The following is a 23320-nucleotide window of genomic DNA, read 5'->3' on the forward strand; positions in this document are numbered from 1 at the left end:
TCGAGAGAGGGCGAAAACTCATGCTCATAATCCATGCTTCGTTTTGTTCTTAGGTTGCTAGATGGCTTAAGCTTAATGTGATCGTTTGAATTCTCGTGTTTATTGCTCGTGATTGTTTTAATAGGATTAGAGGCCGAGAGGATATATAATCCGTCAATTGCGTAGGTTGCTAGATCACTCGAGAGAGGCTAGTTATATCATAGGGAGAATGAGATTAGCGTGAGTAGAGTAGGTCAAGTTGTTGGATCCCGAACCCCGAGTCTTAATTTTCCGGTGAAGTCGTAACCCCCATTTTCTCTTATTCAAAGTTTCATGTTAAATTTCTGTTGCTGTTTTTGTTATTTTAATTGTAGTTAATTCTTGCATCTCCCACTTTAATACTGTGAAATCAATTTGTTTAGGTTGTTTAACGTCGCTATAGTAACTAGTCTCTGTGGGATCGATATCCGTTACTTACGTAACACTATTACTTGTTCGATACGTCCGCTTGCGTGCTAGTTATAAAAATATCGCAACAAGTTTTTGGCGCCGTTGCCGGGGACTTTTTACAATAGCGTCGAAAAATAATCTGCTTCGCCACTTGATTTGGTTATGCGTTTCCTAACTTTGCGTGTCATTTTCTCTGTTTTGAAGGTGCATGCGGAGTGAGGGAACATCAAACCTCGTTCCACTAAATCTTGAGATCGAAAAATTCTGCAAGACGAACAGAAAACAATCAAAGGAACGGGCAATGGAAGATAGAGGGAACAACGCGGCGAATGAAGGACCAAAGACCCTATTTCAATATGGGTTACCACCAGCCGACGCCGCGCAATCGGCAATCGCTCTCCCGGCTCTTGCGGGTAATCAGAATTTCGAGATCAAGACCGGCATAATACACATGGTCCAAGCGAATCAATTCTCTGGATCACCTGCCGAAGATCCGCAAGACCATCTGACGAACTTCGTCGAGATCGCAAACACGTTCAAGCCCCACAACGTGTCCGACGAAGCCATCCGCCTCCGCCTATTCCCGTTCTCACTACGAGACCGAGCCAAGACGTGGCTCAACTCCCTCCCGCCGGGTACCATCACCTCATGGGCCGACCTGCGCGTCAAATTCATCTCAAAGTTTTTCCCATTCGAGAAGATGCACAAGAGACGCAACGAGATTCACTCATTTGCTCAATACGACGGGGAGTCATTGTTTGAAGCATGGGGGCGCTTCAAGGAGTTAGAGAGGAGGTGTCCAAATCATGGCATCCAAGGGTGGATGATGGTGTAGATTTTCTATGGCGGTCTCTCACCATCATCCCGCACCCTAGTCAACACGGCCGTTGGAGGATCGTTCTTTCATAAGACAGAGGAGGAAGCTCACAGCATTCTCGAGGAGCTGGCCTACAACAACGATCAATGCCCGTCCGAGCGGCGCATCTTGAAGAATATGCCAGTCACTCCCGAGATGGAGCTGATGAAGGCACTGGCAGCACAGGTGGCAGATCTCACAAAGTCAGTCCAGGGACAGAAGGCCTCCGTTCAAGCCGTGCACACCCCTGAAGTCTGTTTCTGGTGCAACAGGCAGCACAATAGTGACGTGTGCGCTTATGGGGACAACGGCCAACAAGCCAACTTCATCAACAACATGCCGCCCCAGAACAACTACAATCAAGGCCCAAGGAACAACTACCAGAATGGGGGATGGAGAGGTCCCCAAAACAACATGCCAATGCAACCCGCGCCTCAAGCCCAGCCTCGTCCACCACAGAATCAGCCCCGACCACCGCCATACCAGGCTCCTCCATTTCGGGCGTACAAGGGCGAGACCAACCTAGAGGAGCTCATCGCCAAATTGGCCACGTCAACAACCGCCTTCATAAACTCCACCACCGAGTTCATGCACGAAACGAAGGCCTTGTAACCTTGACCCAACGGTCAGGGGTTTCCTTGTCGAACAAGGCAAGAGCACGCTCGAAGGCCTTGTTTTGCTTGTCGGTCCATGACGGCATTGTGGAGGAAGCCATATGTGTTTTGAGCTTGTGAGAAATGGGAAGAAGATAATAAGAACGGGAATAGTGAAAAGGAAAAAAGAGTTTCAAAGAAGATATTAGAACTTTGTCTAAGTGTGAGTGATGGTTTGAATGAAAAATAAAAGAATGCAAGGCTTGCTTTTTATAAGGGGAAAAGAGTGAGGGGTGAGGTGGGATGTGGCTAGTTGTCACGGATGTGCCTTGTTAAATTTTTAAGACATTTGAAAAAAAAGGCAAAAATGCTCAAAGTTTGCTATAATCGATATTTATACTCATTTTTTTTCTTGGGAAAAAATACCCGATGTTAATTTAGTTACGTATAAATACTTTTGCCATTAAAATTATTATTTTTAAATAGAATATTCAAAGGATGAGCATTTTTGGATAAATTCTATACGATGCTTCTAACATAATTAAATAACATCGGAAAATCCAACGGCTAATAAATATCATTAAATGAATGGGCATATTATGATAAATAAGTTATGGCATCAACCAACTATAGGAGTTAGTGCTGATTGAGCCATTAGTAAGCTTTGGATTTGGGAAGCACTATCGTGGGACAAAAATCTGGGCTTGTTATTTAGATGGGAAAAAGTAGTTGTAAATCGTTTGACTAGAAAAAAAAAGAGAGAACTCTTATATTTGACAACCATGCATGGTATACCTCTTTTTACCACCCACCGATGGTCTTGTACTTTGGGAGCGGAATTTGATTGGACTCGATAAACTTAATATCTTCGACGAGGAGCTCACAGTGCACCTTAACCTCATCGGCAGTTTTCCCGCCAACGGCTCTTGCAACCTTGACCCAACGGTCCGGGGTTTCCTTGTCGAACAAGGCAAGAGCACGCTCGAAGGCCTTATTTTGCTTGTCGGTCCATGACGGCTTTGTGGAGGAAGCCATTTGTGTTTTTAGCTTGATAGAGAGATGGGAAGATATATATATATATATATATATATATATATATATATATATATATATATATATATAAGAACGGGAATAATGTAATTGAAAAAAGAGCTTCAAAGAGGATACTAGAACTTTGTCTAAGTGTGAGTGATGGTTTGAATGAAAAATAAAAGAATGCAAGGCTTGCTTTTTATAAGGTGGGATGTGGCTAGTTGTCACGGATGTGCCTTGTTAAATTTTTATGACATTTGAAAAATAAAATGGCGGCAAAATTGCTCAAATTTACTCTAATCGATATTTATACTCATTTTTTTCTTGGGCAAAAATATCTCATGTTACAAATTTAGTTACGTATTAATACTTTCGCCGTTAAAATTTATGTTTGAACTTAACGGTGCAAGTAGTTACGGCGTTACTAAATAGTAACATGTGGTATTTTTGCAAAAAAAAAAAAGTAAAGAAGTAGTGTTTTGTCTAAACATTTAATATTTTTTCCACTATTATTAGTTATTTGTCTCCTTAGGAACCACATTTCACTTGGGTGTTTATGAGTTGAAAGGGGGAAGTGAGATATTTTGGTAGTGTTTGGTACTTAACTCAAAAAGTTTTTTGTTTTCTATTTTCTAATTTTTGTAGTTGTATTGAAAAATTGTTTTGTAGTTGTTTTCAAAAAGATGTTTGGTACAGTTTTCATTTTTGTTTTTGAGAAATTGAAAAAACTGGAAAAACTGTTTGGTACACTTTTCACTTTTTTTTTTTTGAAAAAATGAAAAGGGAAAACTGTTTGGTACATGGAAACAATTTCTTAACTCAATTTTTTTTTAAACATAAATTTAACTACACATAATATAAATATGACATTATTGTTTAGATTGAATACAATAAATTTAACTACACATAATGAACGGTTTTTGCATGTCCCGTCCCGGTCTCCTCCGGTTCGAGGGAACCCGGCTGGAACCCGACCGGAACCCCCGGAAAGCCAGACCTTGCTTTTACTTCCTTTTGCTAGCATCTTTGTATAAAAGTGTGAAAAAAAAAGATCCAATTGACTGCATACACTAAGAATAAAAAAACGGCATTTTACCAATGGCAAATAGGTTTTTTTTTATGTTTTAAATGATCTCTTAATGGGTCAATTCGACCCGAAAACGAAAATAGCAAACATATCAATGTTGATAAGTTGGTTAGTTGCAGCTTCAACAGAAAGAAACATTCAACTATAATCAGATGAAGAGTGATACTAATAATATATATTGAGGAACTGATACTTAACTCAAAAAGTTTTTTGTTTTCTGTTTTCTAATTTTTGTAGTTGTATTGAAAAACTGTTTTGTAGTTGTTTTCAAAAAGCTGTTTGGTACAGTTTTCATTTTTGTTTTTGAGAAATTGAAAAAACTGGAAAAACTGTTTGGTACACTTTTCACTTTTTTTTTTTTGAAAAAATGAAAAGGGAAAACTGTTTGGTACATGGAAACAATTTCTTAACTCAATTTTTTTTTAAACATAAATTTAACTACACATAATATAAATATGACATTATTGTTTAGATTGAATACAATAAATTTAACTACACATAATGAACGGTTTTTGCATGTCCCGTCCCGGTCTCCTCCGGTTCGAGGGAACCCGGCTGGAACCCGACCGGAACCCCCGGAAAGCCAGACCTTGCTTTTACTTCCTTTTGCTAGCATCTTTGTATAAAAGTGTGAAGAAAAAAAAAAGATCCAATTGACTGCATACACTAAGAATAAAAAACGGCATTTTACCAATGGCAAATAGGTTTTTTTTTTCTGTTTTAATGATCTCTTAATGGGTCAATTCGACCCGAAAACGAAAATAGCAAACATATCAATGTTGATAAGTTGGTTAGTTGCAGCTTCAACAGAAAGAAACATTCAACTATAATCAGATGAAGAGTGATACTAATAATATATATTGAGGAACTGATAGCTTGATACAGCTGAGCAAAAAATATATTCATGATGTTGGAGTATTAGAGAAGTGAATAGACAATATTGAATATTTATTGTCTATTAAGCTGCTGACTTTAGGCAAAAGTTTGAGTGGGGTCCACTCAACGGAATTTGATAATTCTTTCGTATTATTCTTCCTTGCGGAATGAGGTATAATATCGATTATAATTTTGCCAAAATCGGAGCTAGAATGAATGAGAAATTGATGGTTAAAGTATGCTCAAAGAACACATTGGATATGTGTAATTGAAGTGGAAATCAAGAGTCCCACATGGGTTGGGAATGAGTGTTTTGGTAGTGTTTATATACTCTCCTCTTTATTTAGTGGTCAAGCAAGTACAAGAGAGAAGAGTGTGGGTGGGTTATCTCTTAACACCTCGCGCGCACACACACACACGCGCGCCGCCGCCGAGCCGGGCCGGGCCGGGACGGGCCCGGGTTTCGGGAATGTCTCGGTCTCGGGCTTGGGCCTTGGGCCAATTCTATCTTTTTATTGAAATTTCCACTTTATTAATTTGTTAATTCCACAAATAACTTGTGTTATTATGGTCGGAATTAATTTTGTACCATGCATGAATGCATGCAATAATTCTGAGCGCATGCAATAATACTGAGTGGGTATTAACGTAGCAACCATTCGTATCCCTGCGTTTAGTGGGTATTAACGTTCGTAACTGGAGCATTAGTGGCTGTTAATGGTGGTTAATTGCCATAATGGCCGGACTGTTTGTGTGAGGCTAAAGGATGTAACCTCTGAGATAGTAGCCTATAAATAGAGGCTTGCTCATTTCATTCGGAGATACTTTTTCCCTGCTTCTCTCAGCTCCTCCTCTCTCCAGAAATTGTTCTTTCTTTTGTAGTCGGTGCTCAGCTCTGTTACAGGTTTAGTTCGCCGGAGAAGTCCGTTTGGTGCAAACCTCTTCTCGCTTCCGCCGTTGTATCCTGGGAGGTAAATTGCTCGTCGTTTCCGGCACCCACGGGGAGGGCAATATTACTTTAAGGAGACCGTCGAACGGTCCTCGGCCTGTGCTTTCCAATCTTGTTTTATTTATTCCCCGCTCATAATATTGTTGTGTTGTAATTTTATTTTCTTTACATCTAAGCTGTCATTTTATTTTCCATAAAATAAATAGTCTGAAGTAATCGTTTCTAACAATCTTAAAGTAATATTCGTTCTTAGACAGCTTGCTCGTGGAAGGAGGTTTAAAATATTTTATTGTTTGTGTTGATTTTATCAACAATTTTTTAACTTGGTTTGTTTTTCTTTGTAGTAATGGAAAACAACAACAACAACATTGTGAACGGAGTAGATGCGTCGGGGAATCCGATCATCCCGCTGCCTTCCAACATGGAGGTATTGACGACCAACGCCACGAACCCGAACATTGTCGTGCAAAATTCGGCGGAGGCTTCGGCCGGGAACGGACCCGCGGGTCTTGTTCAATCGATGGCGGCTATGGCCGTGAACGGACCCGCGGGTCATGTTCAAAATGTGGGCGCGGTCCGAGGGCCTCCCGTGATGATGCCGGCCGAGAAACCGGGGAAGTTCGATGGCTTGAACTTCAAAAGATGGCAACAAAAGATGCTCTTTTATTTGACCACCATAGGCCTTGTACGGTTTTTGACCGACGATCCTCCGATTCTCCAAGAGGACGAGACCGATCCGAAAGTGAGAATGGCGTTTCTCGCTTGGAAGGATTCCGACTATTTGTGTCGGAATTATGTGATGAATTGTCTAGCGGACTCCCTATACAACGTGTATAGTTCCAAGGCGTCTTCTAAAGAGCTTTAGGAATCACTCGATCGGAAATACAAGACCGAGGACGCGGGGTCGAAAAAATACATTGTGGGCCGCTTCCTCGAGTTCAAGATGGTGGACAATAAGACGACCGTGAGTCAAGTGCAAGATTTGCAACTTATCTTTCACGAGATTCAAGCCGAGGGAATGACCATTAGCGAGTCTTTCCAAGTTGCCTCCGTCATCGAGAAGCTACCTTCGGGTTGGAAGGAATTCAAGAACTACCTGAAGCACAAGCGAAAGGAAATGAGTCTTGAAGATTTGGTGGTTCGCCTTCGTATAGAGGAAGACAACCGTGGCTCCGACAAGAGGTTCAAAACCACGTCCGAGAGAGCCAACATCGTCGAGCATGGTGAAGGCTCGAGAGGCAAGAAGCCCGCCAACAAGCTTGGGGCTAAAGGGGCTGCTTTCAAGAAGAAGAACCAACAAAAGTTTGTTGGAAAGTGCTTCAACTGCGACAAAGAAGGTCACCGCGCCGCGGATTGCCGAAAGCCGCAAAAGAAGAAGAAGAGTGAGGCCAATGCCGTTGAGACCGAGGGAGATGACCAATTTCTCGTCGCCGTAGTCTCCGAAGTAAACATGGTAGACTCAAACCCGAAGGAGTGGTGGTTAGATACTGGTGCTACCCGCCATATTTGCTCCGACAAGAACGCGTTTTGCTCGCTCGACATGCGCCCGACTGGGGAGAAGCTGTTCATGGGAAATTTGGCCACCTCCGACGTCATGGGGATTGGCCACGTCATCCTCAAAATGACATCTGGGAAAGAAATGAAGCTCACCAACGTTCTCTACGTGCCCGACATTAGGAAGAATCTTATTTCTGGAACTCTTCTTTGTAACCATGGGTTTAAAATGGTTTTTGAGTCTCAAAGGATTGTTCTTAGTAAAAATGGGATGTATGTGGGTAAAGGCTATATCAAAGATAATATGTGGAAGATGAATGTAATCGCCATTACTGGCAAGAATAATAATGAGAATGCTTCCTCTTCTGCTTATATGCTTGAGTCATCTAATTTGTGGCATGGTAGACTTGGTCATGTGAATTATGATACTTTGCGCAAATTAATTAATTTGGATTGTATACAAAAATTTAATATTGATTCTAAACACAAATTTGAGATATGTGTTGAAGCCAAATTAACGAGAACATCTTTTCATAGTGTTGAAAGGAAAAGTGAGTCACTTGAATTAATCCATACCGATCTATGCGATTTGAAATTCATGCCTACGATAGGTGGTAACAAATACTTTGTGACTTTTATTGACGATAGTACGAAGTATTGTTATGTGTATTTGCTTAAGAGCAAAGATGAGGCAATTGAGAAATTTACCATGTATAAATTGGAAGTTGAGAATCAACTTGGGAAAAAGATTAAAATGGTGCGTAGTGATCGTGGAGGTGAATATGTGGAACCATTTGGTGCGTTTTGTGCTCAACATGGAATTATTCATGAAGTCACTCCACCATATTCACCTCAATCGAATGGCGTTGCCGAACGAAAGAACCGTACTCTCAAAGAGATGATGAATGCAATGTTGCTAAGCTCGGGGTTACCACAAGAAATGTGGGGGGAAGCCATTTTGGCTGCGAATCATCTTTTGAATAAGATACCTCGGAAGAAAGAGGATAAATCCCCGTCTGAATTATTTAGAGGAACGAAGCCTTCCTATAAATACTTGCGAATGTGGGGGTGCTTGGCCAAGGTTTTGGCTCCCGCACCTAAAAGGATGAAGATCGGTCCGAAGACCGTAGATTGTGTATTCATTGGTTATGCACATCATAGCAATGCTTATCGCTTTATTGTGCACGAATCTAAGAATCCTGATATACACAAAGGTTCTATTATTGAGTCTAAAAATGAATCGTTTTTTGAACATGTATTTCCATATAAGACTAAGGAAGATGAACTGAGTTCTTCAAATCAACAATTTGAGAATATAAAAGAAATATCTCAAGAGTTTGATGAGGAATCCGAGGATGAGATAGAATCTAAACAACCTCGAAGAAGTAAGCGAGCTAGGGTGGAGAAGTCATTTGGATCTGATTTCCTTACCTATATGTTAGAGGCAGAACCTCTAAGTTATAAAGAGGCTGTAAATTCAGTCAAGGGTCACTTATGGAAGGATGCCATAAGAAGTGAAATTGACTCGATAATGCATAACCACACGTGGGAACTAGTTGACCTTCCTCCTGGAAGTAAAACTCTTGGTTCTAAGTGGATATTCACAAGGAAGATGAAAGTGGATGGCTCAATTGATAAATACAAGGCGAGACTTGTAATTAAGGGTTATAGACAAAAAGAAGGTCTTGACTATTTTGATACTTATTCTCCCGTGATGAGAATAACATCTATAAGATTGATTATAGCCATTGCCACTTTGTGCAATCTTGAAATCCATCAAATGGATGTGAAAACTGCTTTCCTAAATGGTGATCTCGAAGAAGAGATCTACATGGACCAACCCGAGGGTTGTGTTGCACATGGGCAAGAGAGGAAAGTATGTAAACTGATTAAGTCATTGTATGGACTTAAACAAGCCCCAAAACAATGGCATGAAAAATTTGACAATGTCATGATGTCAAATGGCTTCAAGATCAACGAGTGTGACAAATGTGTCTACATTAAAACGACCGAACGCGGTTATGTGATTTTGTGTTTATATGTGGATGATATGCTTATTGTTGGAAGTAATGAAAGCATGATTAAATCCACAAAAGATATATTGAACTCGAGATTTGACATGAAAGATTTGGGATTGGCCGATGTTATCTTGGGGATCAAGATTAAAAGAACATCTAATGGACTTGTTTTGAGTCAATCACTATGTTGATAAAATTCTAGATAAATTTGCAAAGAATGATAGTGGAGTCTCTAGAACTCCAATCGACACTAGTCACCATTTGTCTAAGAATAAAGGAGATAGCGAGTCTCAAAACGAGTATGCTAGAATAATAGGAAGTCTAATGTACTTGATGAATTGTACGAGACCTGACTTAGCTTACTCTGTAAGTAGACTTGCGAGATACACGAGTAATCCAAGTTCTGAACACTGGAAAGCAATCGTGAAAGTACTGAGGTATTTACGATTCACTCGTGATTATGGTCTACACTATACTAGACATCCCGAAGTCATTGAAGGTTTCACTGACGCGAGTTGGATATCTGATATACAAGACTCTAAAGCCACAAGTGGATATGTATTCACTTTAGGTGGTGCGGCTGTGTCTTGGAAATCCTCAAAACAAACCGTGATAACTAGATCCACGATGGAATCTGAGTTTGTTGCGTTGGATAAGTGTGGTGAAGAAGCTGAGTGGCTAAGAAACTTCGTAGAGGATATTCCAAATTGGACAACACCTGTGCCTGCAATATGTATATATTGTGATAACCAATCTGCAATTGGTAGAGCACAAAATGTTATGTATAATGGTAAGTCTAGACATATTCGTCGACGACATAATACCATAAGACAACTTCTCTCGTCTGGAGTCATAAGTGTTGACTATGTAAGGTCCAAAGACAATATTGCGGATCCGCTAACCAAGGGGTTAAATAGGGACCAAGTAGAGAAGATGTCAATAGGAATGGGACTAAAGCCCATGATATAAAAATTTTAGCAAAGGAAACCCAACCATGATGACTGGAGATCCCAAGAACTTGGTTCAAAGGGACAACCTAACTGCTAAAACAAAGTGAGGTCACTGTGGGGGGGGGGGGGGGGGGGGGGGGGGGGAAACCCCGGTCCTATTCCTATGATAAAAACGGTGACACCCGTACGAGGCTAAGCATTGTGCTTTTAATGATTCTTTGAAATCGGATCTTTGAGATTCCGAACGAGTAATGCGGGATTACTCTTTGGCGTAAGGATCACCTATGTGAGAGAGAAGTGAGGCCGCTTCGAAAGAGAATTAAAGGGGCGTAATTCTTTAGAAACTCTTGCAGAACCAGGCGCATGTTCAGGGCCGAAATGAACATAACCATGAGAACTAAAACCTGTGGCAGGAAGATATCAGCGAGATATATGCTCATCGTTTATATACAAACGACTAACAGTTCAAGGACATCGTGTCTACTGAGTAGTCCGTAAACATGACATACTTCTACAAGGGAAGGTTCAAGGACTTTGTCTACCTATCCTATACTGGTATTGACCGTAGAACTGATCACCATATTGAGTCGTGTCGAGTCTTTTTGTTGTCGTCATGCAATTTCATTCATGTGGGGGATTGTTGGAGTATTAGAGAAGTGAATAGACAATATTGAATATTTATTGTCTATTAAGCTGCTGACTTTAGGCAAAAGTTTGAGTGGGGTCCACTCAACGGAATTTGATAATTCTTTCGTATTATTCTTCCTTGCGGAATGGGGTATAATATCGATTATAATTTTGCCAAAATTGGAGCTAGAATGAATGAGAAATTGATGGTTAAAGTATGCTCAAAGAACACATTGGATATGTGTAATTGAAGTGGAAATCAAGAGTCCCATATGGGTTGGGAATGAGTGTTTTGGTAGTGTTTATACACTCTCCTTTTTATTTAGTGGTCAAACAAGTACAAGAGAGGAGAGTGTGGGTGGGTTATCTCTTAACCCCTCGCGCGCGCACACACACACACGCGCGCCACCGCCGAGCCGAGCCGAGCCGGGCCGGGCCGGACCCGGGCCCGGGTTTCGGGTTTCGGGAATGTCTCGGTCTCGGGCTTGGGCTTGGGCCTTGGGCCAATTCTATCTTTTTATTGAAATTTCCACTTTATTAATTTGTTAATTCCACAAATAACTTGTGTTATTATGGTCGGAATTAATTTTGTACCATGCATGAATGCATGCAATAATTCTGAGCGCATGCAATAATACTGAGTGGGTATTAACGTAGCAACCATTCGTATCCCTGCGTTTAGTGGGTATTAACGTTCGTAACTGGAGCATTAGTGGCTGTTAATGGTGGTTAATTGCCATAATGGCCGGACTGTTTGTGTGAGGCTAAAGGATGTAACCTCTGAGATAGTAGCCTATAAATAGAGGCTTGCTCATTTCATTCGGAGATACTTTTTCCCTGCTTCTCTCAGCTCCTCCTCTCTCCAGAAATTGTTCTTTCTTTTGTAGTCGGTGCTCAGCTCTGTTACAGGTTTAGTTCGCCGGAGAAGTCCGTTTGGTGCAAACCTCTTCTCGCTTCCGCCGTTGTATCCTGGGAGGTAAATTGCTCGTCGTTTCCGGCACCCACGGGGAGGGCAATATTACTTTAAGGAGACCGTCGAACGGTCCTCGGCCTGTGCTTTCCAATCTTGTTTTATTTATTCCCCGCTCATAATATTGTTGTGTTGTAATTTTATTTTCTTTACATCTAAGCTGTCATTTTATTTTCCAGAAAATAAATAGTCTGAAGTAATCGTTTCTAGCACATGATTGTAAACAACAATCAGTTGCTCACTCGTACAATAATTTGGCGGATTGAGTTCTTGACTTCTTGCTATCATGCTTCAAAACTTTCTCCACGGATTGCTCGGTCTTAGATATCGCTTTCGCAATGGACTTTGTCTTCCGTACATTTTTCGATCTCTTCATTGGTCTTCCCTTCTTAACTTTCCTGCTCCGACAAAGATCACATTATTGTTAAATCGGAAATCGTTTATCATCATCGACAAGATACAAAACAACAAGACCGACAATAACACAATTACAGTAAAACAAAATACAGTTTGATGAAGGAACATTTTATTCAAAAATAGGCCTTTAGATAGAACTCAGCACATGGTTATGGTACAACAAATATCGATTGGAAAAAGGTGATATTTCAAATATACCACAAATCAGTACCTAAATAAACTAGAGACTCATAAAAAAAGTTTTTTATGTGAATGTCTACCAAATAAATACTTGTCAAAATATCTCATTGCTGATAATGACATCACGTAATCAGTACCTAAAGCGACTACAAGCTCATCAAATTGTCTTAATAATCATCGTAGATAAGGTAATTGTTATACAACGCACTTCACTAGCTAATTAAACTAAGCAATGATAGTTTCACCTAAATTGAATTCTCAAACAAAAGAGCAGTTCTCAGAATCTCAGAGTTTTTTTTACGAGACTCACATTTTGATCCCACCAGATACCCGATTTTGAGCTCCAGATCCCACCAAAACCAAGCCCACGGCCACAACAAACACACAGCCAAGACAAGTCACACGGCCACAACAAACACACAGCCAAGACAAGTCACAAACCGAAACACACAGCCAAAACACACAGCCAAAACCAAGCCCACGGCCACAACAAACACACAGCCAAGACAAGTCACACGGCCACAACAAACACACAGCCAAGACAAGTCACAAACCGAAACACACAGCCAAAACCAAGCCCACGGCCACAACAAAACCCAACCAAATTCGAGTTCAATTTCTTCATTTCAAATCATCAACATCGATTATCAAGCTCCACCAACCATTAACCTCAATCAATTGCTCATAAACAACTCGGATTAAGAAAAGCCCCAAATCCAAAACCTCAAACCCTAACATCTTGAATTTCAATTCGGGAAAAAAAAACCTCACCTCGTTTCTGGAGGAATTGAACCCCTCCGGCGTTCACCTTCTCACTCGCCGGCGTCCTCTTCAACTCGCGGCGGCTCAGCCTTCACGGCGGTCGCGCGCTCGGGTTCGTTCCACGGCGGCGGTTCACGTGAGAGACGGCTGGGTTAGCTCGTCCGGGATCTCTCTCGGTCGTCTCTTCACGCGCGCGACTCCGGCAAGACGAAGCCGTCTCTCTCTCTCTCTCTCTCTCTCTCTCTCTCTCTCTCTCTCTCTCTCTCTCTCTCTCTCTCGGATCTGCGCTTATTTCTCTCAGTTTTTTGCTCGAAAATGAGGAATGAAAGAGAAGTGCACAGAGTACCACGCGAGAAAAAGTGAAAAACAATTTCGAAAAACTCCCTTATCTTATTTTCACTTTCCTTTACCCTATTTTCAAAACAACTTAAATTTTTTTTCAAAACTTTACCCGAAAAGTCAAACCAAACAACATATTCACTTTTTATTTTCAAATTTTTTAACTTAAAAACTAAAAAACAGTTTTTGAAATCTATACCAAACAGGCCATTTATCTCTTTATTTTATTTTTTATTATTAGCATGGAAGCACGTACGTATAGTTAAGGACTAAGAAACGCTGTCTTGATCATTTTTTCATACTTGCAAAATAAAATCGGAAATAGTATAAGCATGTTCACGTTTTAGCATGCTTCCATTTTTTTTCTTTCTATTTTTTTTACTGTTATTTGGACTCTTCTTTCATTGTGAACTATACCAGTTTATTTCTATCTAAAGAAACAAAACTACGTTTTGGCATATTAATTGTATATGATTATCTGTTGATGCAAACAAAAAAAATTAAAATTTAAAATGATAAATAATCAGGTAGTAAAAACATGAATGTAAAAATGGAATAAAAATAATACTTCATTGATATTGATCAAGAACGGAATGATATATGAGAGGTTGAGCACATCCCAACTAGGTTGGCACCCACTCAACTCTCAACATTTAACATTAAGTTTGTATTTACAATTACAACCATATATCCAATGGAATGGAAACAAACAACACCAAAAAATCTTTTGAACCATATATCAAAATATTACTTCCTTCTTCAAAGTAACAATACATGATATGATAATATAATAATATTTTGAACCAAATACATAATAAGACAATACGATAAAATTAACCGTCCTATTAATGGAATATAAATTATACCTTTATAAATCACATAATCAAATCAAGTTGTAGTAGCAGTAGAAGTTGATATATGAGAAGTTTTTTTTAATATATATTTATTTTTAATTTAAAAAATCGGTTAAATAACCGGTATCCAAATTTTCCCAAAATCAAATCCGATATCCGGTCCAGTTTTGTAAACCGGATCGGTTATCCGAATCCGAATTTCGGTTAGCTGACGTGGCTCAAAATTTTGGTTTCGGTTCGGTTTGGATATCGGTTTTATCCGATTTTCGGTTCGGTTTTGTACAGCCCTACAAAAAATCATTCATTTTGATTTTTTTTATTGGTATATTATTAGCTAGTTAGGTTTATCTAAAAATTAGAGATAGTCCAAATAAATAAAATAAAATAAAAAAGGCAAATATTAGATGTTAATAGATTTACATATTGAGGTATGCAATTTATATGTAGTATAGCTGTATAAAAAATTGCTAAATAGATAAGAATTTTGATTATTTTGATGTAAACTTAAAACAATTGTTATTTTATTAAATAACTAGTTTTATATGATTATTTTTTTTAAATAAATTGTTTTATTTTGAAAAATAAAATTCATTTTTAATCATGTAACTCAAAGTTAATCATAGACTTCATCTAGATATATTCAAAACAAATGAGTTTATTTTTATAAAAAAAAAGTAAATTATAAAATTATGAGCCGCTATATTGACTTTATTCTAGGTTTCAACTCTTAAAAATATACACAACGAACTCGATACATCCAACAGAATAAAACTAAACTCATTTTTTTATGGTGTAAAGGAATAGATATTTCTTTCCTTAAATCGTATTTCTTTTTTTAAAAAAATATTAGACAAAATAATCGTTATAAATTGATTGTATATTTATATTTAAATTATTCATAAAAAATTTAATTTGTATCGACACTTTTGAATTTTTATTAAATTTATGTACCTAGAATCAAGGATTTAAAAGCTGACGAATTTCCAAGAATTTCGTCCGGAAATTCGTTTCCGGCGAGTCAACGGCCGTCGAAAGGGTAATATGTCGTTTCGTCGTCGTTTTTCGGTTTATGTCGTTTTTCGCCGATTTTCATCGTTTGTCGTTTTTACTGTTGTTTTTGCTGCTGTCGTTTTTTTTTTTTTTTTTAAGTATTATATACAATGTATCAAGTATTACAACAAAATATTATTACATATTTTAGTGTTCAAATATTTTGTGAAGATTCTATTTCATTTGAAAATATTACATACAAAATATTATATAAAAAATATTACATACAAAATAGCTCAAATTTACAAAATATTATACATTAATAGCACAAATTTATAAAATATTATATATATATATACACAATTTTTTATTAAAAAAGATTATAAACATAATGTATATTATTTATAGGGTTATTAAGTTATATAGCCACACGGATATAGTGGATTGAGATATAGCTCACATTTGGTTAATTTCTTGTAAATAGTCAAGTAAACTTATTAACAAATTAATAAAAGCCTTATTTAACACAACCAAACATATATTATAGGCAGTCCCACGTATGCAAGTTGTCTATTTACAAATTATTTACCAAAGATTGGCTAATTTGCAATTCATATAGTTTAGGTGGCTTACATAGCCAATTTTTTGTTATTTATATATGTTTAAAAATTGAAAAATATATGTATGTATTAAATGTATATATTTTAAATATATTTTGTCACATTTTTTCCGTTCAGTTTTTTATCGGCTTATCGTTTTTCCATAGAAAACGGCATTTGAAAACTGCAAATCGAATGCCTTTTACCCACATTTTTTCCGTTCTATTTGCCATGGACTTGTCGATAAGCAAATCTCCGAACGAAACTCGCTCTGATCTTTCTTCTCTGCGTGCGTGTGTTTCCAAAGCTACGATCTCACTCTATAGCCAAGGAAATCTCGCTCGGATCTCGAACCGCCACAATTTCTTGCGTCTTCGGTTTTTCTTCCTCCGATACTCGGTCCTTCGAGCGCCGGAGATCTATGATATCGCCGCCGAAGGCTGTGGCTCCCCGCGCAAAGTGCTCTCTCCAGCCACGCCCGGAGGCGAAACGTTTCGCGGTGGACGTTGGCGAGAGGAAAAAAACGGCATCGATCGAGGAGCCGAAGGTGGCTACGAGGTCGATGAGTGGGATTTGCGATGAAATAGAGAACCTTGTTTCGGGGAAGAGATACGGAGAAGCACTCGAGCTTTTCAGGGTTTTGGAGATCGCTGGCTGTAATGGAATCCGGACCAGTACTCTCGATTCACTGGTATATGCTTGCATCGGATTGAACTCCGTTAGAGGAGTGAAAAATCTCTCTGAATTCGTTTCCAGGACTGGCCTTGAATTGGATTTGCACATGAGGAAGAGGTTTCTTTATATGCACGTGAGGTGCGCGATGATGATCGACGCACGCAAACTGTTCGACGAATTGCCCGAGTGGGACTTGGTCTCATCCAACAGGATGATCCACGAGAAATTCTCCGAGATCGGAGCCCACACATTCGCCACCGTGATCCGAGCCTGCTCTGGCCTCGGAATCATGACGATCGGACGGCAGATTCACTCCTGCGCGGTCAAGTCCAACGTGGTGGCCAACGCCTTCGTGGCCTGCGCTCTGATCAACATGTACAGCAAGCGCAACTCCATTAAAGAAGCTCGGCTCGTGTTCTCCAGGATGGCGGAGAAGACGACGGTGGCTTGGAACTCGTGAGCCACGGCTACGGATTCGACCTCGTCGCCAACACCGCGCTCATCGACTTCTACGGAAAGTGGGGCAGCGCCGAGGACGCCCGCAACGTGTTCGACAAAATGCCGCTCAAGAACGTGATCACGTGGAACGCGATGATCGCCGCGTACGGCAACCACGGGCTCAGGAGCGAGGCCATCGAGCTCTTCGAGAGGATGACGAGGGAGAACAACCGGAAGATCATCCCCGACCACGTCACGTTCCTCGCGGTCCTCTCGGCTTGTTCCTACTCGGGCCTCTCCGATCAAGGCTGGGCGATCTTCGAGTCGATGAGCACAGACCACAAGGTCAAGCATCAGGCGATGCACTACGCGTGCATGATCGAGCTGCTCGGGAGAGAAGGCTGGTTGGAAGAAGCCCACGAGATGATACTGAAAGCCCCGTTCGAGCCCACGGTCAACATGTGGGCCGCGCTTCTCACCGCTTGCCAGGTCCACGGGGATTTGGAGCTCGGGAGAATCGCAGCCGAGAAGATCTACGGAATGGAGCCGGAAAAGCTCAACGGCTATCTAGTCCTCTTGAGAATATGCAAGGCCACAGGAAAGGCAAAGGAAGCTTCTTCCGTGCTTCGGACCCTGAAAAGGAAGGGTCTGAGGATTTTCCCGGCGTGCACTTGGATAGAGGTGAAGAAACAGGCTCACGTGTTTCGGTCTGGAGACAAGACCCATGCGGGAACCGAAAAAATCTACCGGAAACTCGAGGAACTGACGACCGAGATCACAGAGCTCGGGTACGTCCCCGAGCGAGACTCTGTGCTCGACGAACGCGAAGAACGGTCGTCGCACCAGAGCGAGAAACTCGCGATCTCGTTCGGGATCATCAGTACTTCCGACGGGCGGCGATTGCCACTCCGCGATCAAGTTGATCGCTTTGGTCGCCGGGAGAGAAATCGTTCTCAGGGACGCTAGTAGGTTTCACCATTTCAAAGATGGAGATTGTTCTTGTGGAGATTATTGGTAATTTCTTTCAACAATTATACTACACCTTGTTTCATTTACTTATATTCTTCAGTTAGTATCATAAAGATGGGAATTGCTCTTGTGGAGATTATTGGCGACTTTCTTGTCTTTTCTTTTTCAAGTACACAACTTCAATGTTAAGATTGTCCATTTAATCATAGCTCAATAATAAATAAAAATTGGCCTACTCTTGTTATTCAGTTGTGAGTAATTTTTATTTATTCTTTTATTGAGAGGTGATTTGAGACTTACATGTAATCATCCTCATCGGCTTCAATGTCGTTTACATCGTCTTTGCTGAGCACATTTCCTCTCTTTTCTTGCCTCGCTTTCCACTTTTCCACTCTGTCTTTCCATTCCTCATTGGACTCATTACTATAACCGTGACTTCGCCCCGATTAGTTTGCGCCTGGTTCTGTCTGCTAAAATATTGGGGGGTGAACATTTGGAAAGTCATCGCAGGGCGAGGTCCGAAGTTCGATGGGAAGGATCCCGGAGATGCTCCCGTTGGCGGGGGCGGGGGCAGTCCGTCCGGATCGATCGTGGCTTCTGTGGCGACCTCTTCCATACCCCCACCGAGCTGTGAGCTTGAACCTGGGGGCTGATCCATGCCCTGAGAGACCTGGATCCCGGTGAAGTCCAGACGGACTCCAATGGGAAGAACCCGGCTCGTCTGCGCGGAAAGGTTCCATTATTATACAGTTTTGGAGCCATTCTAGACTGCCGATGTAAAATTGGTGGTTTAAAAAAATTTCTTAAGTATAGTAGAAACCATTTCGAGGACCAAGATTACGTTGCACTTGATCTCGCGAGGATCGTGCAAGCTTTTTATGATCTTTTCAGGGTATACGAGGCGAAATTCCTACCGCAATATCGAGCACAAGCAAATCAATCACATACGCAGTATCCAAGAAGACACCAATACACGAATGTCTTCGTCAACGCGCCCGTTTACAGCCCATCGCCTCAACAACAAGAAACTGGGACAAGTCAGACGAGGTGGAGCCCAGCCGACGCACAGTCCCATCCGGAGATCCAAGAGTACGATCGGAACGAGTGGGTCAAACCGGATGACGAAGCCATCGACCTATTGGTTTGGTGGAGACAGAATGCGAGGAGGTTCCCGGTCTGGTCATCTATGGCACAAGACATCCTCATCATCCCTGTTTCAACCGTGTCATCTGAGGCGGCTTTTAGTAGCGCTGGCCGCATCATCGACGATAGAAGATGTAGCTTGAAACCGGAGATGGTCGAAGCATTGACGTGTGGTAAGGATTGGATTCAACATAGAAATCGAGCACAAGAAACATTCATGTGCTTCGATATTCTTGACGATTTTGAAGTTGATTTCGTAAATGTAAACATAAATGGTTAGACTAACTTGTATAACTAAGGGATATCCCGGCCATTGTCCGGGATAAATTTTCAAATAATTAACGATGAAAGGGGTGCTCTTTTTCCTCGCCGTCACACCTTTTTAGGGGTCGGTGAGGTTTTTTAGGAGGCCCATTTTTAAATCAAATAATTGGCTGCATAGCCATCTTAAACATTAGCAATTTGGTTTTAGCCAACCTTTCGTTAATGTCCCGTAAATAGCCATCTTGCTTACGTGGCAGCTTATTAATTGAATTAGTTGTACATTTTTGCCCTTACGCTATTTTAATTGGGCAGTTTTTTTTTTAAATTCCGAATCAAATATTGAAACCGAATAGAGAAGTTTTCAAATTTGAAATTTGAATTTTCCAGCAGATTTGGAAAGTTCTCAGCCCATTAATTGTTATGTATTTGGAAATTTTAGTGTTGCCTTTAGGTAATTAGTTTCTATTTTCGTTGCAATTCATTATGGATAAAATCTGTTAATATATTCTTCATTTATTGATATTATTTTGTCTTCCATATATTCATAATTTCCAGAATTTTCGTGCCCAAAATATTTCCAAATTTTTTTCAGTTTATTTACACAAAATATACTGTAAATATGCTTCGTATTTACAATGAATATACTGTAAATAAGTTTCGTATTTACAATGAATATACTGTAAATAAGCTTCGTATTTACATGAATATACTATAAATATGATTTCTATTTACACGAACATACTGTAACTGTAACCACTCGTCCAAAACTCAAAATCAAAGACACGGTCAAACACTTTCATGAAGCCACAACCCACATTCAATGTACAATTTCGAGCATCCAATCATATTAATCAGCCATAATCAAGCATCAAAGAACATCAAAACCACGGAATTCTTCTTGAGAACTCCGACCCCCAAATCAATCTTCAATACCCTAATTTTCGAAATCAATTTGGGTAAACAAAACCTCACATTGTTTCTGGTAGAATTGAACTCTCCAGCGCCCTTCCACCTATTCTCCGGTGTCTCCTCGTCGGCGGCGCACTCGGCGGCTCGCGGCGGTCGCGCGCGGCGGCGCTCGGTCTCAGCGGGATGGCGCGCGCGAGGAAGAGAAGCTCAGGCTCGGGCTGGTGCTGGTGGCCGCGCGCAGAAGAGAAGAAGGAGAAGAAGACGGCGGCGCTCGGTCTCAGCGGGATGGCGCGCGCGAGGAAGAGAATCTCGGGCTCGGGTTGTTGCTGGTGGCCACACGCAGAAGAGAAGAAGGAGAAGAAGACGATGTTTGGGTTTTCAAATTGACATTTATGTTTGTGTGAGAGAGAAGATAGCGTGTGAGAGAGAAGATTGCGTGAATCAATGGTATTAATTACGGAGCTTTATGATGTTCCTCAATAACCGCGGCAGTTATTATCCTAATATATTGATTTATATGAATTTATTTTAAGGAGGTTAAGGGCGGGAACGGTTGAGAGGTTATTTTGGTATTTTGCTTTGTAAATAAATGAGGCTGGCTATTAACACGAATTTAACCAAATGTTGGCCAAAACAAAAACAGTCTAAACTGGGAGGCTATTTAGCTATATAATCCTTTTTAAATTTACATTCTTCTTTATTCTTTTTTCTACCCACTTAGTTTAAAATTCTTTCAATTACATCCTTCTATATAATTATTTATATTCTTTTTAAACATTTTTTTATATTTTTTTTTCCGCCTAACGGGGTCCGAATCCCTTTAGGCGGGACCTGCTACCGTCCCGTCAGGGTCGGCCCAAACTCACCGGGGGCTCTAGGTGATTCAATATTTTGGGGCCCTATAAAACTAATAAAAATTTAAATTTTCAGGGTAAAAATGTAAATTTTTTAGAAAATGGGCCAAAAGTGTAATTTTTTAGGGTAAAAAATGTAAATTTTCTTAAAAATAAGTAAAAAGTGTAAATTTTTGGGGGCCCATCCACATATGGGGCTCTAGGCTTGGGCCTAGCCCGCCTTAGCCCAAGGCCGGCAGTGCGGGATGGGACTCCTGTTTGGCCAAACAACGGGAGTCCGGGCTCGGGCGGGACGGGACTAGCGGTTATTACCGCTAGGCCAGGTTTATATTGAGGACCAAAGACTAAAATGAAGATGACGTGCTTGGAAACCCTTAAGAGTTTAAATTGTTGATATAGCAAAGTGGAGAAGAGGTTTCATAAGAACTGATGAAAAAACAATTAAATAATACGAATACAGAGAATATTAAGTTGCCAAGATGATACAAGGCTTAAAGACAAAATTACACACAATATATAGCTGATATAAATTACTTAGAAAAATAAAATGATTTGAAGAAGACTTGAAAAAATATTTGTTTGATACTTTTAGTTAGTGGATGATCTTCCTCATGCTTTGTGTTGACTGGGTTAGCTTGAAAAGTCTTTGTTAGATTGTTACAAGATATTATTTTAAGATACCAATAATTTCGCACATTGAACAACTTTCTAAAACTCCTGCTGTATTCAAAAATTAAATGTTGGTGGGATAGGATAAACACGAGAAGCATTAAAGTAAAATCCATGAGTACATTTGTGATATGGAATATTAATAGATAAACATATACAAATATGAACAACCACCGTTTTACAAATTGGAAGATTTAGTGCGTTATTGATATATCCTGAAGTTCTTGCACCATATGCGAAATTCATTATCCCCTGCGTTGTGTTAAGTGTGAGTAATTTTTTTCATTAGTTACCGATTTATATCAAATCACCAATTTACTGCAATCCCAGCTCCATGACAATGAGTTGATTTTTTAGTGGATTTAGTATTCTTATTATAAAATAATGAGTTTGTTCAATTGATAACAAAAATTATCATCTCAACCAATTATTTCATATAATTTAACATGCTAAATTATTGCAAATCGTAGCTACTTCAATAAAACAAAATATGTATGATTATAAAAGTATCGGTAAGATCTTAAGAAATATTTGTTTACTCAACTACGAGTATTTTACTATAATTTTTCTTTAGTTAATAGAAGGATACATGACAAAAATGTGAATGTTTGCAGATTTTTTTTTTAAACATTGTATTTTCTTTTCATGTGGTTATTCACATTGTATTATTCATCAATTACAATTTTCTAAACAGAAACACAAATTTCTTAATGCTGTGGATACGTTTTACATTTGAAAAATTGCATCTAGTACTACCATTTTATAACTTATTTTTCATTTCCCACTAAAACTATAATTTGGACAAAAATACTAGTTAGCCTAATGTAAAAATACAATTTTACTCTCTCTTTATTTTTTTTTTCCTTCTTTCTCTCATTTTCTTTTCTTAGTCATTCCCACCCCCACTTTCTCTATGAAAACACGCACCACCCAAATCTCCAGCTCCTTCAAAATCTACTTCATTCTTTCCAATGGCGTCCAATTTCTTTGCTCCTCCTCGAAGCTCCACCAATGGCATCCCAAATGTCAATCATCCAAACCATAAAGAAAATATATCATCCGCCAATGCAATCAAGACAATCTCCACCTTCTCTTCCTTCTCCCAGATCTCCGTCGATCCATCGCCGACCGAATCCACCATCGTCGAAGAGCCTCAGATCTCTGTTGAAATTTCTCTCCCACTAAATCCGACCTCAAGAAGTCCTTTCGACAACGAGAATTGGCGAAGCTCTGTGATACCGATCGGATTTATGATCGAATCACCGGGATCGTGAGTTCAAACCCTAGCTCGGACCGTGGATGTGAATGGACTCGATGACGTGTTCGCGAATTGGACGGCGTCGCAGAACTGGACGGACATGAAACATGTAAGGGTAA

At 39.9% G+C, this 23320-nt stretch overlaps 1 protein-coding gene, 1 non-coding gene and 3 pseudogenes across 2 annotated transcripts; 2 read left to right on the forward strand and 3 right to left on the reverse strand.

Moving 5' to 3' along the window:
* Positions 1-1138: 1138 nt before the first annotated feature.
* LOC149387654 (small nucleolar RNA R71) lies at positions 1139-1242 on the reverse strand. The gene has a single exon (XR_016301118.1). It is a non-coding gene; the product is annotated as a small nucleolar RNA R71 (small nucleolar RNA).
* Positions 1243-2679: 1437 nt separating this feature from the next.
* Positions 2680-2913, reverse strand: LOC149387655 (transcription factor RADIALIS pseudogene; annotated as a pseudogene).
* A 9206-nt stretch (positions 2914-12119) lies between these two features.
* Positions 12120-12586, reverse strand: LOC149387656 (uncharacterized). Its single transcript, XM_089622211.1, has 2 exons — positions 12570-12586; positions 12120-12279 (listed from the first exon to the last, which is right to left on the reverse strand). Exons 1-2 carry the CDS (start codon positions 12584-12586, stop codon positions 12120-12122), a joined length of 177 nt encoding a protein of 58 aa, XP_089478337.1.
* Positions 12587-16443: 3857 nt separating this feature from the next.
* On the forward strand, positions 16444-17157 carry LOC149387657 (pentatricopeptide repeat-containing protein At5g50390, chloroplastic pseudogene; annotated as a pseudogene).
* Positions 17158-17255: 98 nt separating this feature from the next.
* Positions 17256-18101, forward strand: LOC149387658 (pentatricopeptide repeat-containing protein At5g50390, chloroplastic pseudogene; annotated as a pseudogene).
* The last annotated feature ends 5219 nt before the right edge of the window (positions 18102-23320 follow it).

Source organism: Urtica dioica, chromosome 8 (assembly GCF_054948205.1).
Source record: "Urtica dioica subsp. dioica isolate 48M chromosome 8, U.dioica_male_clone48M_v1_H2, whole genome shotgun sequence".
Taxonomy (NCBI): Eukaryota; Viridiplantae; Streptophyta; class Magnoliopsida; order Rosales; family Urticaceae; genus Urtica; species Urtica dioica.